General features: G+C 51.0%; 1 protein-coding gene across 3 annotated transcripts in view; it reads left to right on the forward strand.

Moving 5' to 3' along the window:
- LOC135531988 (protein MTSS 1-like) overlaps nucleotides 1-6,843 on the forward strand; it is a 55,953-nt gene extending 49,110 nt beyond the window's left edge. For all 3 annotated transcript variants that reach the window (XM_064959670.1, XM_064959672.1, XM_064959671.1), the window contains 2 exons: nucleotides 1,722-1,887; nucleotides 5,570-6,843. In XM_064959670.1, coding sequence (XP_064815742.1) covers nucleotides 1,722-1,887; nucleotides 5,570-6,207 — 804 coding nt within the window. In that variant the 3' untranslated portion in view covers nucleotides 6,208-6,843. The remainder of the gene's footprint in view (nucleotides 1-1,721; nucleotides 1,888-5,569) is intronic.
- Nucleotides 6,844-16,850: the final 10,007 nt, after the last annotated feature.

The following is a 16,850-nucleotide window of genomic DNA, read 5'->3' on the forward strand; positions in this document are numbered from 1 at the left end:
ACTTTACGGAAAAAGCACAATCTGAGAACGGCGCTCAGAGCCCATACCAGCCAGAGAAATATCTGACATGTTGGGTTGTCAACATTAGTCATAAATAGCATTATAAATATTCACTTACCTTTGATGATCTTCATCAGAATGCACTCCCAGGGATCGCAGTTCCACAATAAATGCTTGTTTTGTTCGATAATGTCCATCATTTATGTCCATTTATGTCCAAATAGCCTATTTTGTTAGGGCGTTTGGTAAACAAATCCAAAAGCGCATTCTGGTCCAGTCGTACGAAAAGTTCAAAAAGTTATATTACAGGTCGAAGAAACTTGTCAAACTAATCAATCTTTAGGATGTTTTTATCATAAATGTTCAATAATGTTCCAACCGGAGAATTCCATTGTCTGTAGAAAAGCAATGGAAGGAGAGACACCTGGGACTGAGTAGGAGGCAGTTCACTCTGGGCACACTATTCACCCAGAAGTGAAAATGCTGCCCCCTATCCCAGAGAAGTTTGTCTATATTTTATACAAATGTCTGAAGCAAGTCACACAATTTTTCTTGAAATGTCTAGTTTGACTGTGTGTGTGTGTGTGTGTGTGTGTGTGTGTGTGTGTGTGTGTGTGTGTGTGTGTGTGTGTGTGTGTGTGTGTGTGTGTGTGTGTGTGTGTGTGTGTGTGTGTGTGTGTGTGTGTGTGTGTGTGTGTGTGTGTGCGCGTGGGCGTCTGTCCATTGTGTGATTCAATGTCTGTGATATATTTAGGTAATAAGGCACCTCGGGGGTTTGTGGTATATGGCCACTATACCACAGCTAAGCTCTGTTCTTAAGCACGACGCAACGCGGAGTGCCTGGATACAGCCCTTAGCCGTGGTATATTGGCCATATACCACAAACCCCAGAGGTGCCTTATTGCTGTTATAAACTGGGAGCAGGAAAAACAAATGTTTCGTCGTACCCGTGGTATACAGTCTAATAAACCACGGCTGTCAGCCAGTCAGCATTCAGGGTTCAAACCAACCAGTTTATAATTAAGCAATAAGGCCCGAGGAGGTGGCCAATATACCACGGCTGTCAGCCAGTCAGCATTCAGGGTTCAAACCAACCAGTTTATAATTAAGCAATAAGGCCTGAGGGGGTGGCCAATATACCACGGCTGTCAGCCAGTCAGCATTCAGGGTTCAAACCAACCAGTTTATAATTAAGCAATAAGGCCAGAGGAGGTGGCCAATATACCACGGCTGTCAGCCAGTCAGCATTCAGGGTTCAAACCAACCAGTTTATAATTAACCAATAAGGCCAGAGGAGGTGGCCAATATACCACGGCTGTCAGCCAGTCAGCATTCAGGGTTCAAACCAACCAGTTTATAATTAAGCAATAAGGCCAGAGGAGGTGGCCAATATACCACGGCAAAGGGCTGCTCTTAGGCACGACGATTATAAACTGGTTCCCAACGTAATGAGAGCAGTAAAACTAAATGTTTTGTCAAACCCGTGGAATACGGTCTGATATACCACGGCCTTCAGCCAATCAGCATTCAGGGCTCAAACCATCCAGTTTATATCGATTGATTTATCTTCATGCTGCACAAAGGAGGATTACGTTTTCTAACCCTGTGTGTGTGTGTGTGTGTGTGTGTGTGTGTGTGTGTGTGTGTGTGTGTGTGTGTGTGTGTGTGTGTGTGTGTGTGTGTGTGTGTGTGTGTGTGTGTGTGTGTGTGTGTGTCTCCAGGTGTGTGAGATGGAGACCCATGAGGAGCTGACTCTGGCCCTGTCCAGAGGTCTACAGCTGGACTCACACACACAGCGTTCCAGTAGGGACTCTCTACACTGTTCTAGTGGCTACAGTACCCAGAGTACCACCCCTTGCTGTTCAGAGGACACCATACCTTCACAAGGTTAACACACACACACACACACAAACACACTGAGAAAATATGCAAAGGCGTGCATGACTTGTGGCACCATATCCTTCTGTGTAAATGTAACGCTCTGGGTGTCGTGGGTGTGGAGGCAGACGCAGGAAACAGAGAGTGCAATACTGTGCTCTTTAATGTACTCACTTACGCAACGCTGGATGCTCAAAACCAAATGCCCCAAACACGGGCGACGAAAACAGTACAGCAGAATACACGACCAGGAACAAACACGTTCCTCTACTACAGAACCGAAGGTCACAGTAATTAATCCCGCACAAAGAAACAGGCGGGCCGGCTGTCCAATAAATGCCAACTAATCATTCACGAACAGGTGCAAACATTAAACATACAAGGAGGGGGAGGAAAGACAATCATTGGCAGCTAATAGGCCGGCGACGACGACCGGGAAGGGGAGCCACCCTCGGTCGGACTCGTGACAGTAAATATGTCAAGCATTCTAATTGATGTTGTCTCTATACCAGGTAAGTGTCTGGTAAAAATAGGATACAGGTAGACTAAATGCCCAAAGGTATGTGGACACCTGATCGTCCAACATCTCATTCCAAAATCATGGGCATTCATATGGAGTTGGTCCTCCCCTTTGCTGCTATAACAGCCTCCACTCTTCTGGGAAGGCTTTCCACTAGATGTTGGAACATTGCTGCTATAACACCCTCCACTCTTCTGGGAAGGCTTTCCACTAGATGTTGGAACATTGCTGCTATAACACCCTCCACTCTCCTGGGAAGGCTTTCCACTAGATGTTGGAACATTGCTGCTATAACAGCCTCTACTCTCCTGGGAAGGCTTTCCACTAGATGTTGGAACATTGCTGCTATAACAGCCTCCACTCTTCTGGGAAGGCTTTCCACTAGATGTTGGAACATTGCTGCTATAACACCCTCCACTCTTCTGGGAAGGCTTTCCACTAGATGTTGGAACATTGCTGCGGGGACTTGCTTCCATTCAGCCACAAGAGCATCAGTGAAGTTGGGTGGTTAGGCCTCCTGGCTCGCAGTCTGCGTTCCAATTCATCCCAAAGGTGATCGATGGGGTTGAGGTCAGGGCTCTGTGCAGGCCAGTCAAGTTCTTCCACACCGATCTCGACAAGCCATTTCTGTATGGACCTCGCTTTGTGCACGGGGGTAATGTCATGCTGAAACAGGAAAGGGCCTTCCCCAAACTGTTGCCACAAAGTTGGAAGCATAGAATCGTCTAGAATGTCATTGTATGCTGTAGCGTTAAGATTTCCCTTCACTGGAACTAAGGGGCCCGAACCATGAAAAACAGCCCTAGTAACCTGGAGTCTAGTAGTAATACTGTACCACTCTGGAGACCATAGTAACCAGGAGTCTAGTAGTAATACTGTACCACTCTGGAGGCCATAGTAACCAGGAGTCTAGGAGTAATACTGTAACACTCTGGAGACCATAGTAACCAGGAGTCTAGTAGTAATACTGTACCACTCTGGAGACCATAGTAACCAGGAGTCTAGTAGTAATACTGTACCACTCTGGAGACCATAGTAACCAGGAGTCTAGTAGTAATACTGTACCACTCTGGAGACCATAGTAACCAGGAGTCTAGTAGTAATACTGTACCACTCTGGAGACCATAGTAACCAGGAGTCTAGTAGTAATACTGTACCACTCTGGAGACCATAGTAACCAGGAGTCTAGTAATACTGTACCAGAGACCATAGTAACCAGGAGTCTAGTAGTAATACTGTACCACTCTGGAGACCATAGTAACCAGGAGTCTAGTAGTAATACTGTACCACTCTGGAGACCATAGTAACCAGGAGTCTAGTAGTAATACTGTACCACTCTGGAGACCATAGTAACCAGGAGTCTAGTAGTAATACTGTACCACTCTGGAGACCATAGTAACCAGGAGTCTAGTAGTAATACTGTACCACTCTGGAGACCATAGTAACCAGGAGTCTAGTAGTAATACTGTACCACTCTGGAGACCATAGTAACCAGGAGTCTAGTAGTAATACTGTACCACTCTGGAGACCATAGTAACCAGGAGTCTAGTAGTAATACTGTACCACTCTGGAGACCATAGTAACCAGGAGTCTAGTAGTAATACTGTACCACTCTGGAGACCATAGTAACCAGGAGTCTAGTAATAGTGGAGACCATATACTGTACCACTCTGGAGACCATAGTAACCAGGAGTCTAGTAGTAATACTGTACCACTCTGGAGACCATAGTAACCAGGAGTCTAGTAGTAATACTGTACCACTCTGGAGACCATAGTAACCAGGAGTCTAGTAGTAATACTGTACCACTCTGGAGACCATAGTAACCAGGAGTCTAGTAGTAATACTGTACCACTCTGGAGACCATAGTAACCAGGAGTCTAGTAGTAATACCACTCTGGAGACCATAGTAACCAGGAGTCTAGTAGTAATACTGTACCACTCTGGAGACCACTCTGGAGACCATAGTAACCAGGAGTCTAGTAGTAATACTGTACCACTCTGGAGACCATAGTAACCAGGAGTCTAGTAGTAATACTGTACCACTCTGGAGACCATAGTAACCAGGAGTCTAGTAGTAATACTGTACCACTCTGGAGACCATAGTAACCAGGAGTCTAGTAGTAATACTGTACCACTCTGGAGACCATAGTAACCAGAAGTCTAGTAGTAATACTGTACCACTCTGGAGACATAGTAACCAGGAGTCTAGTAGTAATACACCACTCTGGAGACCATAGTAACCAGGAGTCTAGTAGTAATACTGTACCACTCTGGAGACCATAGTAACCAGAAGTCTAGTAGTAATACTGTACCACTCTGGAGACCATAGTAACCAGGAGTCTAGTAGTAATACTGTACCACTCTGGAGGCCCATAAAAGGACATTTTTAAGGAAACATCTTATTCAATTTTTTTAAGGTAGACTTATTGTGCCGTTTTGTTTTTGTCTTAATTAGTTTGGACCCCAGGAAGAGTAGCTGCTGTCTTGAAAGGAACTAATGGGGATCCATAATAAACCCCAGGAAGAGTAGCTGCTGTCTTGACAGGAACTAATGGGGATCCATAATAAACCCCAGGAAGAGTAGCTGCTGTCTTGACAGGAACTAATGGGGATCCATAATAAACCCCAGGAAGAGTAGCTGCTGCCTTGACAGGAACTAATGGGGATCCATAATAAACCCCAGGAAGAGTAGCTGTTGCCTTGATAATAAAAAATAAGAGTAAATAATGTCCTAACATGTCTCTCTCTCTCTCCCTCTCTCTCTCTCTCTCTCTCTCTCTCTCTCTCTCTCTCTCCCTCTCCCTCTCTCCCTCTCTCTCTCTCTCTCTCTCCCTCTCCCTCTCTCCCTCTCTCTCTCTCTCTCTCTCTCTCTTTCTCTATCTCTCTCTCTCTCTATCTCTCCCTCTTTCTCTCTTTCTCTCTCTCCCTCTCTCTCTTCTCTCTCTCCTCTCCCTCTCTCTCTCTCTCTCTCTTTCTCTCTCTCCTCTCTCCCTCTCCCTCTCTTCTCTTCTCTCTCTCTCTCTCTCTCTCTCTCTCTCTCTCTCTCTCTCTCTCTCTCCCTCTCCCTCTCTCTCTCTTTCTCTATCTCTCCCTCTCTCTCCCTCTCCCTCTCTCTCTCTTTCTCTATCTCTCCCTCTCTCTCTCTCTCTCTCCCTCTCTGTTTATTCCAGTGTCAGACTATGACTATTTCTCCATGGGAGGGGACCAGGAGGTTGACCAGCAGGAGTTTGACAAGTCATCCACCATCCCCCGTAACAGTGACATCAGCCAGTCCTACCGTAGGATGTTTCAGTCCAAGAGACCAGCCTCCACCGCCGGCCTGCCTTCTACGGCTGGCTCCGTCATCATGACCCCTGGGGTCGCCACCATCCGCCGCACGCCCTCCACCAAGCCCTCGGCCCGCCGCGGGACCACCGGCCCCATCCCCATCCGGACCCCCGTCATCCCAGTCAAGATCCCCACCGTGCCTGGCCTAGTTGGGGGAGGATTTCCTGGGGGGCTGGGGATCCCTGAAGGACCAGGAGTAGGGGCGGAGGAACCAGAGGAGGCCCAGAGCCCCGAGTCTCCAGCCCAGGGAGAGGAGGGGGAGCTGGGTGTACTTCCCCTGGCGTTCTGGAGTGGTCAAGCAACCACAAACCCTCCCTTGGCCCCTCACCAGCCTCGGGTCCAGTGTCAAGGCGAGGGGGGGTCCCTGGAGGATGGGGGGGTTATGGATGGTCAGGAGGGAAACATGCTGCTGGTTATCCAGAGAGGGGTCAAGCTGAAGAGGACCAATACCAACGATCGCTCAGCACCGCGCATCGTATAAGAGGAGAACCACCGTGACACCATGCAGCGTCAGAGGAGGGTATCCTACCTAGCTGTACCCAGCTAGCCTACCGCCTGCCCATTGACAGGACAGACAGGACACAGCTCATGTCCACTGGTCTCCTGTATACTACTTACCGTCCAGCGGCCTCACTGACAGACGGGACAGAACAGAACTCAGCTCATGTCCATTCCATGTGATGCTGTGTGTGGCGACAGACAGAGCTCTGCTCGTAGTCTCAGACAATGCAGAAGGTGGTCTCTTGTTGGACAGACAGTGGAGCAGCTCAGAGTTGTGTTAATTATGTTCTCTCTTAGTTCGGAATGTGTCAATAATTATGCATGGTATTTTCTCTTTGTTGCTTCCTGGGGCCCAGTTCTGTTGACTCTAGTCCTCCCCTCTTCAGTTCTGTTGACTCTCATCCTCCCACCCCCATTCCTCCCCTCCTCAGTCCTCCCCTCCTCAGTTCTGTTGACTCTAGTCCTCCCCTCCTCAGTTCTGTTGACTCTAGTCCTCCCCTCCTCAGTTCTGTTGACTCTAGTCTTCCCCTCCTCAGTTCTGTTGACTCTAGTCCTCCCCTCCTCAGTTCTGTTGACTCTAGTCCTCCCCTCCTCAGTTCTGTTGACTCTAGTCCTCCCTCCTCAGTTCTGTTGACTCTAGTCCTCCCCTCCTCAGTTCTGTTGACTCTAGTCCTCCCCTCCTCAGTTCTGTTGACTCTAGTCCTCCCCTCCTCAGTTCTGTTGACTCTAGTCCTCCCCTCCTCAGTTCTGTTGACTCTAGTCTTCCCCTCCTCAGTTCTGTTGACTCTAGTCCTCCCCTCCTCAGTTCTGTTGACTCTAGTCCTCCCCTCTTCAGTTCTGTTGACTCTAGTCTTCCCCTCCTCAGTTCTGTTGACTCTAGTCCTCCCCTCCTCAGTTCTGTTGACTCTAGTCCTCCCCGCCTCAGTTCTGTTGACTCTAGTCCTCCCCTCCTCAGTTCTGTTGACTCTAGTCCTCCCCTCCTCAGTTCTGTTGACTCTAGTCCTCCCCTCTTCAGTTCTGTTGACTCTCGTCCTCCCCTCCTCAGTTCTGTTGACTCTAGTCCTCCCTCCTCAGTTCTGTTGACTCTAGTCCTCCCCTCCTCAGTTCTGTTGACTCTAGTCCTCCCCTCAGTTCTGTTGACTCTAGTCCTTCCTCTTCAGTTCTGTTGACTCGAGTCCTCCCACCCCCATTCCTCCCTCCTCAGTTCTGTTGACTCTAGTCCTCCCCTCCTCAGTTCTGTTGACTCTAGTCCTCCCCTCCTCAGTTCTGTTGACTCTAGTCCTCCCTCCTCAGTTCTGTTGACTCTAGTCCTCCCCTCCTCAGTTCTGTTGACTCTAGTCCTCCCTCTTCAGTTCTGTTGACTCGAGTCCTCCCTCTTCAGTTCTGTTGACTCGAGTCCTCCCACCCCCATTCCTCCCCTCCTCAGTTCTGTTGACTCTAGTCCTCCCCTCCTCAGTTCTGTTGACTCTAGTCCTCCCCTCCTCAGTTCTGTTGACTCTAGTCCTCCCCTCCTCAGTTCTGTTGACTCTAGTCCTCCTCCTCAGTTCTGTTGACTCTAGTCCTCCCTCCTCAGTTCTGTTGACTCTAGTCCTCCCCTCAGTTCTGTTGACTCTAGTCCTCCCTCTTCAGTTCTGTTGACTCGAGTCCTCCCACCCCCATTCCTCCCCTCCTCAGTTCTGTTGACTCTAGTCCTCCCTCCTCAGTTCTGTTGACTCTAGTCCTCCCCTCCTCAGTTCTGTTGACTCTAGTCCTCCCCTCCTCAGTTCTGTTGACTCTAGTCCTCCCCTCCTCAGTTCTGTTGACTCTAGTCCTCCCTCCTCAGTTCTGTTGACTCTAGTCCTCCCTCCTCAGTTCTGTTGACTCTAGTCCTCCCCTCTTCAGTTCTGTTGACTCTAGTCCTCCCCTCTTCAGTTCTGTTGACTCGAGTCCTCCCCTCTTCAGTTCTGTTGACTCGAGTCCTCCCACCCCCATTCCTCCCCTCCTCAGTTCTGTTGACTCTAGTCCTCCCCTCCTCAGTTCTGTTGACTCTAGTCCTCCCCTCCTCAGTTCTGTTGACTCTAGTCCTCCCCTCCTCAGTTCTGTTGACTCTAGTCCTCCCCTCCTCAGTTCTGTTGACTCTAGTCCTCCCCTCCTCAGTTCTGTTGACTCTAGTCCTCCCCTCAGTTCTGTTGACTCTAGTCCTCCCCTCTTCAGTTCTGTTGACTCGAGTCCTCCCACCCCCATTCCTCCCCTCCTCAGTTCTGTTGACTCTAGTCCTCCCCTCCTCAGTTCTGTTGACTCTAGTCCTCCCCTCCTCAGTTCTGTTGACTCTAGTCCTCCCCTCCTCAGTTCTGTTGACTCTAGTCCTCCCCTCCTCAGTTCTGTTGACTCTAGTCCTCCCCTCCTCAGTTCTGTTGACTCTAGTCCTCGCCTCCTCAGTTCTGTTGACTCTAGTCCTCCCCTCAGTTCTGTTGACTCTAGTCCTCCCCTCTTCAGTTCTGTTGACTCGAGTCCTCCCACCCCCATTCCTCCTCCTCAGTTCTGTTGACTCTAGTCCTCCCTCCTCAGTTCTGTTGACTCTAGTCCTCCCCTCCTCAGTTCTGTTGACTCTAGTCCTCCCCTCCTCAGTTCTGTTGACTCTAGTCCTCCCCTCCTCAGTTCTGTTGACTCTAGTCCTCCCCTCCTCAGTTCTGTTGACTCTAGTCCTCCCCTCCTCAGTTCTGTTGACTCTAGTCCTCCCCTCCTCAGTTCTGTTGACTCTAGTCCTCCCCTCCTCAGTTCTGTTGACTCGAGTCCTCCCACCCCCATTCCTCCCCTCCTCAGTTCTGTTGACTCTAGTCCTCCCCTCCTCAGTTCTGTTGACTCTAGTCCTCCCCTCCTCAGTTCTGTTGACTCTAGTCCTCCCTCCTCAGTTCTGTTGACTCTAGTCCTCCCACCCTCAGTTCTGTTGACTCTAGTCCTCCCTCCTCAGTTCTGTTGACTCGAGTCCTCCTCCTCAGTTCTGTTGACTCTAGTCCTCCCTCCTCAGTTCTGTTGACTCTAGTCCTCCCCTCCTCAGTTCTGTTGACTCTAGTCCTCCCCTCCTCAGTTCTGTTGACTCTAGTCCTCCCCTCCTCAGTTCTGTTGACTCTAGTCCTCCCTCCTCAGTTCTGTTGACTCTAGTCCTCCCCTCCTCAGTTCTGTTGACTCTAGTCCTCCCACCCTCAGTTCTGTTGACTCTAGTCCTCCCCTCCTCAGTTCTGTTGACTCTAGTCCTCCCTCCTCAGTTCTGTTGACTCTAGTCCTCCCCTCCTCAGTTCTGTTGACTCTAGTCCTCCCACCCTCAGTTCTGTTGACTCTAGTCCTCAGTTCCCTCCTCCTCAGTTCTGTTGACTCGAGTCCTCCCCTCCTCAGTTCTGTTGACTCTAGTCCTCCCCTCCTCAGTTCTGTTGACTCTAGTCCTCCCACCCTCAGTTCTGTTGACTCTAGTCCTCCCCTCTTCAGTTCTGTTGACTCGAGTCCTCCCACCCCCATTCCTCCCCCCCTCAGTTCTGTTGACTCTAGTCCTCCCCTCCTAAGTTCTGTTGACTCTAGTCCTCCCCTCTTCAGTTCTGTTGACTCTAGTCCTCCCCTCCTCAGTTCTGTTGACTCTAGTCCTCCCCTCCTCAGTTCTGTTGACTCTAGTCCTCCCCTCCTCAGTTCTGTTGACTCTAGTCCTCCCCTCCTCAGTTCTGTTGACTCTAGTCCTCCCCTCCTCAGTTCTGTTGACTCTAGTCCTCCCCTCTTCAGTTCTGTTGACTCGAGTCCTCCCCTCCTCAGTTCTGTTGACTCTAGTCCTCCCCTCCTCAGTTCTGTTGACTCTAGTCCTCCCCTCCTCAGTTCTGTTGACTCTAGTCCTCCCACCCTCAGTTCTGTTGACTCTAGTCCTCCCCTCCTCAGTTCTGTTGACTCTAGTCCTCCCTCCTCAGTTCTGTTGACTCTAGTCCTCCCACCCTCAGTTCTGTTGACTCTAGTCCTCCCCTCCTCAGTTCTGTTGACTCTAGTCCTCCCCTCCTCAGTTCTGTTGACTCTAGTCCTCCCCTCCTCAGTTCTGTTGACTCTAGTCCTCCCCTCCTCAGTTCTGTTGACTCTAGTCCTCCCCTCCTCAGTTCTGTTGACTCTAGTCCTCCCCTCCTCAGTTCTGTTGACTCTAGTCCTCCCCTCCTCAGTTCTGTTGACTCTAGTCCTCCCCTCCTCAGTTCTGTTGACTCTAGTCCTCCCCTCCTCAGTTCTGTTGACTCTAGTCCTCCCCTCCTCAGTTCTGTTGACTCTAGTCCTCCCTCCTCAGTTCTGTTGACTCTAGTCCTCCCCTCCTCAGTTCTGTTGACTGAGTCCTCCCCTCCTCAGTTCTGTTCCTCCTCCCTCCTCAGTTCTGTTGACTCTAGTCCTCCCCTCCTCAGTTCTGTTGACTCTAGTCCTCCCTCCTCAGTTCTGTTGACTCTAGTCCTCCCCTCCTCAGTTCTGTTGACTCTAGTCCTCCCCTCCTCAGTTCTGTTGACTCTAGTCCTCCCCTCCTCAGTTCTGTTGACTCTAGTCCTCCCCTCCTCAGTTCTGTTGACTCTAGTCCTCCCCTCCTCAGTTCTGTTGACTCTAGTCCTCCCCTCCTCAGTTCTGTTGACTCTAGTCCTCCCCTCCTCAGTTCTGTTGACTCTAGTCCTCCCCTCCTCAGTTCTGTTGACTCTAGTCCTCCCCTCCTCAGTTCTGTTGACTCTAGTCCTCCCCTCCTCAGTTCTGTTGACTCTAGTCCTCCCCTCCTCAGTTCTGTTGACTCTAGTCCTCCCCTCCTCAGTTCTGTTGACTCTAGTCCTCCCTCCTCAGTTCTGTTGACTCTAGTCCTCCCCTCCTCAGTTCTGTTGACTGAGTCCTCCCTCCTCAGTTCTGTTGAGTCCTCCCCTCCTCAGTTCTGTTGACTCTAGTCCTCCCCTCCTCAGTTCTGTTGACTCTAGTCCTCCCACCCTCAGTTCTGTTGACTCTAGTCCTCCCCTCTTCAGTTCTGTTGACTCTAGTCCTCCCTCCTCAGTTCTGTTGACTCTAGTCCTCCCCTCCTCAGTTCTGTTGACTCTAGTCCTCCCCTCCTCAGTTCTGTTGACTCTAGTCCTCCCCTCCTCAGTTCTGTTGACTCTAGTCCTCCCCTCCTCAGTTCTGTTGACTCTAGTCCTCCTCTTCAGTTCTGTTGACTCTAGTCCTCCCTCCTCAGTTCTGTTGACTCTAGTCCTCCCCTCCTCAGTTCTGTTGACTCTAGTCCTCCCCTCCTCAGTTCTGTTGACTCTAGTCCTCCCCTCCTCAGTTCTGTTGACTCTAGTCCTCCCTCCTCAGTTCTGTTGACTCTAGTCCTCCCCTCCTCAGTTCTGTTGACTCTAGTCCTCCCACCCTCAGTTCTGTTGACTCTAGTCCTCCCCTCCTCAGTTCTGTTGACTCTAGTCCTCCCCTCCTCAGTTCTGTTGACTCTAGTCCTCCCCTCCTCAGTTCTGTTGACTCTAGTCCTCCTCCTCAGTTCTGTGACCTAGTCCTCCCTCCTCAGTTCTGTTGACTCTAGTCCTCCCTCCTCAGTTCTGTTGACTCTAGTCCTCCCTCCTCAGTTCTGTTGACTCTAGTCCTCCTCCTCAGTTCTGTTGACTCTAGTCCTCCCCTCCTCAGTTCTGTTGACTCTAGTCCTCCCCTCCTCAGTTCTGTTGACTCTAGTCCTCCCCTCCTCAGTTCTGTTGACTCTAGTCCTCCCCTCCTCCCACCCCATTCCTCCCCTCCTCAGTTCTGTTGACTCTAGTCCTCCCCTCCTCAGTTCTGTTGACTCTAGTCCTCCCCTCCTCAGTTCTGTTGACTCTAGTCCTCCCTCCTCAGTTCTGTTGACTCTAGTCCTCCCTCCTCAGTTCTGTTGACTCTAGTCCTCCCACCCTCAGTTCTGTTGACTCTAGTCCTCCCCTCCTCAGTTCTGTTGACTCGAGTCCTCCCCTCCTCAGTTCTGTTGACTCTAGTCCTCCCCTCCTCAGTTCTGTTGACTCTAGTCCTCCCTCCTCAGTTCTGTTGACTCTAGTCCTCCCCTCCTCAGTTCTGTTGACTCTAGTCCTCCCTCCTCAGTTCTGTTGACTCTAGTCCTCCCTCCTCAGTTCTGTTGACTCTAGTCCTCCCCTCCTCAGTTCTGTTGACTCTAGTCCTCCCACCCTCAGTTCTGTTGACTCTAGTCCTCCCCTCCTCAGTTCTGTTGACTCTAGTCCTCCCCTCCTCAGTTCTGTTGACTCTAGTCCTCCCCACCTCAGTACTGAAGACTCTAGTCCTCCCACCCTCAGTTCTGTTGACTCTAGTCCTCCCTCCTCAGTTCTGTTGACTCTAGTCCTCCCTCCTCAGTTCTGTTGACTCGAGTCCTCCCCTCCTCAGTTCTGTTGACTCTAGTCCTCCCCTCCTCAGTTCTGTTGACTCTAGTCCTCCCACCCTCAGTTCTGTTGACTCTAGTCCTCCCCTCTTCAGTTCTGTTGACTCGAGTCCTCCCACCCCCATTCCTCCCCCTCAGTTCTGACTCTAGTCCTCCTCTTCAGTTCTGTTGACTCTAGTCCTCCCCTCCTCAGTTCTGTTGACTCTAGTCCTCCCCTCCTCAGTTCTGTTGACTCTAGTCCTCCCTCCTCAGTTCTGTTGACTCTAGTCCTCCCTCCTCAGTTCTGTTGACTCTAGTCCTCCCCTCCTCAGTTCTGTTGACTCTAGTCCTCCCCTCTTCAGTTCTGTTGACTCGAGTCCTCCCTCCTCAGTTCTGTTGACTCTAGTCCTCCCCTCCTCAGTTCTGTTGACTCTAGTCCTCCTCCTCAGTTCTGTTGACTCTAGTCCTCCCACCCTCAGTTCTGTTGACTCTAGTCCTCCCCTCCTCAGTTCTGTTGACTCTAGTCCTCCCCTCCTCAGTTCTGTTGACTCTAGTCCTCCCACCCTCAGTTCTGTTGACTCTAGTCCTCCTCCTCAGTTCTGTTGACTCTAGTCCTCCCACCCTCAGTTCTGTTGACTCTAGTCCTCCCCTCCTCAGTTCTGTTGACTCTAGTCCTCCCCTCCTCAGTTCTGTTGACTCTCGTCCTCCCCTCCTCAGTTCTGTTGACTCTAGTCCTCCCCTCCTCAGTTCTGTTGACTCTAGTCCTCCCTCCTCAGTTCTGTTGACTCTAGTCCTCCCATCCTCAGTTCTGTTGACTCTAGTCCTCCCTCTTCAGTTCTGTTGACTCTAGTCCTTCCCTCCTCAGTTCTGTTGACTCTAGTCCTCCCACCCTCAGTTCTGTTGACTCTAGTCCTCCTCCTCAGTTCTGTTGACTCTAGTCCTCCCTCCTCAGTTCTGTTGACTCTAGTCCTCCCACCCTCAGTTCTGTTGACTCTAGTCCTCCCACCCTCAGTTCTGTTGACTCTTGTCCTCCCACCCTCAGTTCTGTTGACTCTAGTCCTCCCCTCCTCAGTTCTGTTGACTCTAGTCCTCCCACACTCAGTTCTGTTGACTCTAGTCCTCCTCCTCAGTTCTGTTGACTCTAGTCCTCCCCTCCTCAGTTCTGTTGACTCTAGTCCTCCCACCCTCAGTTCTGTTGACTCTAGTCCTCCCACCCTCAGTTCTGTTGACTCTAGTCCTCCCCTCCTCAGTTCTGTTGACTCTAGTCCTCCCTCCTCAGTTCTGTTGACTCTAGTCCTCCCACCCTCAGTTCTGTTGACTCTAGTCCTCCCTCCTCAGTTCTGTTGACTCTAGTCCTCCCACCCTCAGTTCTGTTGACTCTAGTCCTCCCTCCTCAGTTCTGTTGACTCTAGTCCTCCCCTCCTCAGTTCTGTTGACTCTCGTCCTCCCTCCTCAGTTCTGTTGACTCTAGTCCTCCCTCCTCAGTTCTGTTGACTCTAGTCCTCCCTCCTCAGTTCTGTTGACTCTAGTCCTCCCATCCTCAGTTCTGTTGACTCTAGTCCTCCCTCTTCAGTTCTGTTGACTCTAGTCCTTCCCTCCTCAGTTCTGTTGACTCTAGTCCTCCCACCCTCTCTGTTGACCTAGTCCTCCCTCCTCAGTTCTGTTGACTCTAGTCCTCCCTCCTCAGTTCTGTTGACTCTAGTCCTCCCACCCTCAGTTCTGTTGACTCTAGTCCTCCCACCCTCAGTTCTGTTGACTCTAGTCCTCCCACCCTCAGTTCTGTTGACTCTAGTCCTCCCTCCTCAGTTCTGTTGAGTCCTCCCCTCCTCTAGTCCTCCCACCCTCAGTTCTGTTGACTCTAGTCCTCCCCTCCTCAGTTCTGTTGACTCTAGTCCTCCCCTCCTCAGTTCTGTTGACTCTAGTCCTCCCACCCTCAGTTCTGTTGACTCTAGTCCTCCCACCCTCAGTTCTGTTGACTCTAGTCCTCCCCTCCTCAGTTCTGTTGACTCTAGTCCTCCCACCCTCAGTTCTGTTGACTCTAGTCCTCCCACCCTCAGTTCTGTTGACTCTAGTCCTCCCCTCCTCAGTTCTGTTGACTCTCGTCCTCCCCTCCTCAGTTCTGTTGACTCTAGTCCTCCCCTCCTCAGTTCTGTTGACTCTAGTCCTCCCACCCTCAGTTCTGTTGACTCTAGTCCTCCCACCCTCAGTTCTGTTGACTCTAGTCCTCCCCTCCTCAGTTCTGTTGACTCTAGTCCTCCCATCCTCAGTTCTGTTGACTCTAGTCCTCCCCTCCTCAGTTCTGTTGACTCTAGTCCTCCCCTCCTCAGTTCTGTTGACTCTAGTCCTCCCTCCTCAGTTCTGTTGACACTAGTCCTCCCACCCTCAGTTCTGTTGACTCTAGTCCTCCCCTCCTCAGTTCTGTTGACTCTAGTCCTCCCCTCCTCAGTTCTGTTGACACTAGTCCTCCCACCCTCAGTTCTGTTGACTCTAGTCCTCCCCTCCTCAGTTCTGTTGACTCTCGTCCCCTCCTCAGTTCTGTTGACTCTAGTCCTCCCACCCTCAGTTCTGTTGACTCTAGTCCTCCCTCCTCAGTTCTGTTGACTCTCGTCCTCCCCTCCTCAGTTCTGTTGACTCTAGTCCTCCCACCCTCAGTTCTGTTGATTCTAGTCCTCCCCTCCTCAGTTCTGTTGACTCTAGTCCTCCCCTCCTCAGTTCTGTTGAGTCCTCCTCCTCAGTTCTGTTGACTCCGTCCTCCCCCTCCTCAGTTCTGTCTGACTGACTAGTCCTCCCACCCTCAGTTCTGTTGACTCTAGTCCTCCCCTCCTCAGTTCTGTTGACTCTAGTCCTCCCCTCTTCAGTTCTGTTGACTCTAGTCCTCCCCTCCTCAGTTCTGTTGACTCTAGTCCTCCCCTCCTCAGTTCTGTTGACTCTCGTCCTCCCCTCCTCAGTTCTGTTGACTCTAGTCCTCCCACCCTCAGTTCTGTTGACTCTAGTCCTCCCTCCTCAGTTCTGTTGACTCTAGTCCTCCCCTCCTCAGTTCTGTTGACTCTAGTCCTCCCACCCTCAGTTCTGTTGACTCTAGTCCTCCCCTCCTCAGTTCTGTTGACTCTAGTCCTCCCCTCCTCAGTTCTGTTGACTCTAGTCCTCCCTCCTCAGTTCTGTTGACTCTAGTCCTCCCTCCTCAGTTCTGTTGACTCTAGTCCTCCCCTCCTCAGTTCTGTTGACTCTAGTCCTCCCCTCCTCAGTTCTGTTGACTCTAGTCCTCCCTCCTCAGTTCTGTTGACTCTAGTCCTCCACTCCTCAGTTCTGTTGACTCTAGTCCTCCCACCCTCAGTTCTGTTGACTCTAGTCCTCCCCTCTTCAGTTCTGTTGACTCTAGTCCTCCTCCTCAGTTCTGTTGACTCTAGTCCTCCCTCCTCAGTTCTGTTGACTCTAGTCCTCCCACCCTCAGTTCTGTTGACTCTAGTCCTCCCACCCTCAGTTCTGTTGACTCTAGTCCTCCCACCCTCAGTTCTGTTGACTCTAGTCCTCCCTCCTCAGTCCTGTTGACTCTAGTCCTCCCCTCTTCAGTTCTGTTGACTCTAGTCCTCCCCTCTTCAGTTCTGTTGACTCTAGTCCTCCCCCTCTTCAGTTCTGTTGACTCTAGTCCTCCCACCCTCAGTTCTGTTGACTCTAGTCCTCCCCTCCTCAGTCCTGTTGACTCTAGTCCTCCACTCTTCAGTTCTGTTGACTCTAGTCCTCCCCTCTTCAGTTCTGTTGACTCTAGTCCTCCCCTCCTCAGTTCTGTTGACTCTAGTCCTCCCACCCTCAGTTCTGTTGACTCTAGTCCTCCCTCCTCAGTTCTGTTGACTCTAGTCCTCCCCTCCTCAGTTCTGTTGACTCTAGTCCTCCCACCCTCAGTTCTGTTGACTCTAGTCCTCCCACCCTCAGTTCTGTTGACTCTTGTCCTCCCACCCTCAGTTCTGTTGACTCTAGTCCTCCCCTCCTCAGTTCTGTTGACTCTAGTCCTCCCACCCTCAGTTCTGTTGACTCTAGTCCTCCCTCCTCAGTTCTGTTGACTCTAGTCCTCCCCTCCTCAGTTCTGTTGACTCTAGTCCTCCCACCCTCAGTTCTGTTGACTCTAGTCCTCCCACCCTCAGTTCTGTTGACTCTAGTCCTCCCACCCTCAGTTCTGTTGACTCTTGTCCTCCCACCCTCAGTTCTGTTGACTCTAGTCCTCCTCTTCAGTTCTGTTGACTCTAGTCCTCCCTCTTCAGTTCTGTTGACTCTAGTCCTCCCCT

This window comes from Oncorhynchus masou, unplaced genomic scaffold (genome assembly GCF_036934945.1).
Source record: "Oncorhynchus masou masou isolate Uvic2021 unplaced genomic scaffold, UVic_Omas_1.1 unplaced_scaffold_1697, whole genome shotgun sequence".
Lineage (NCBI taxonomy): Eukaryota > Metazoa > Chordata > Actinopteri > Salmoniformes > Salmonidae > Oncorhynchus > Oncorhynchus masou.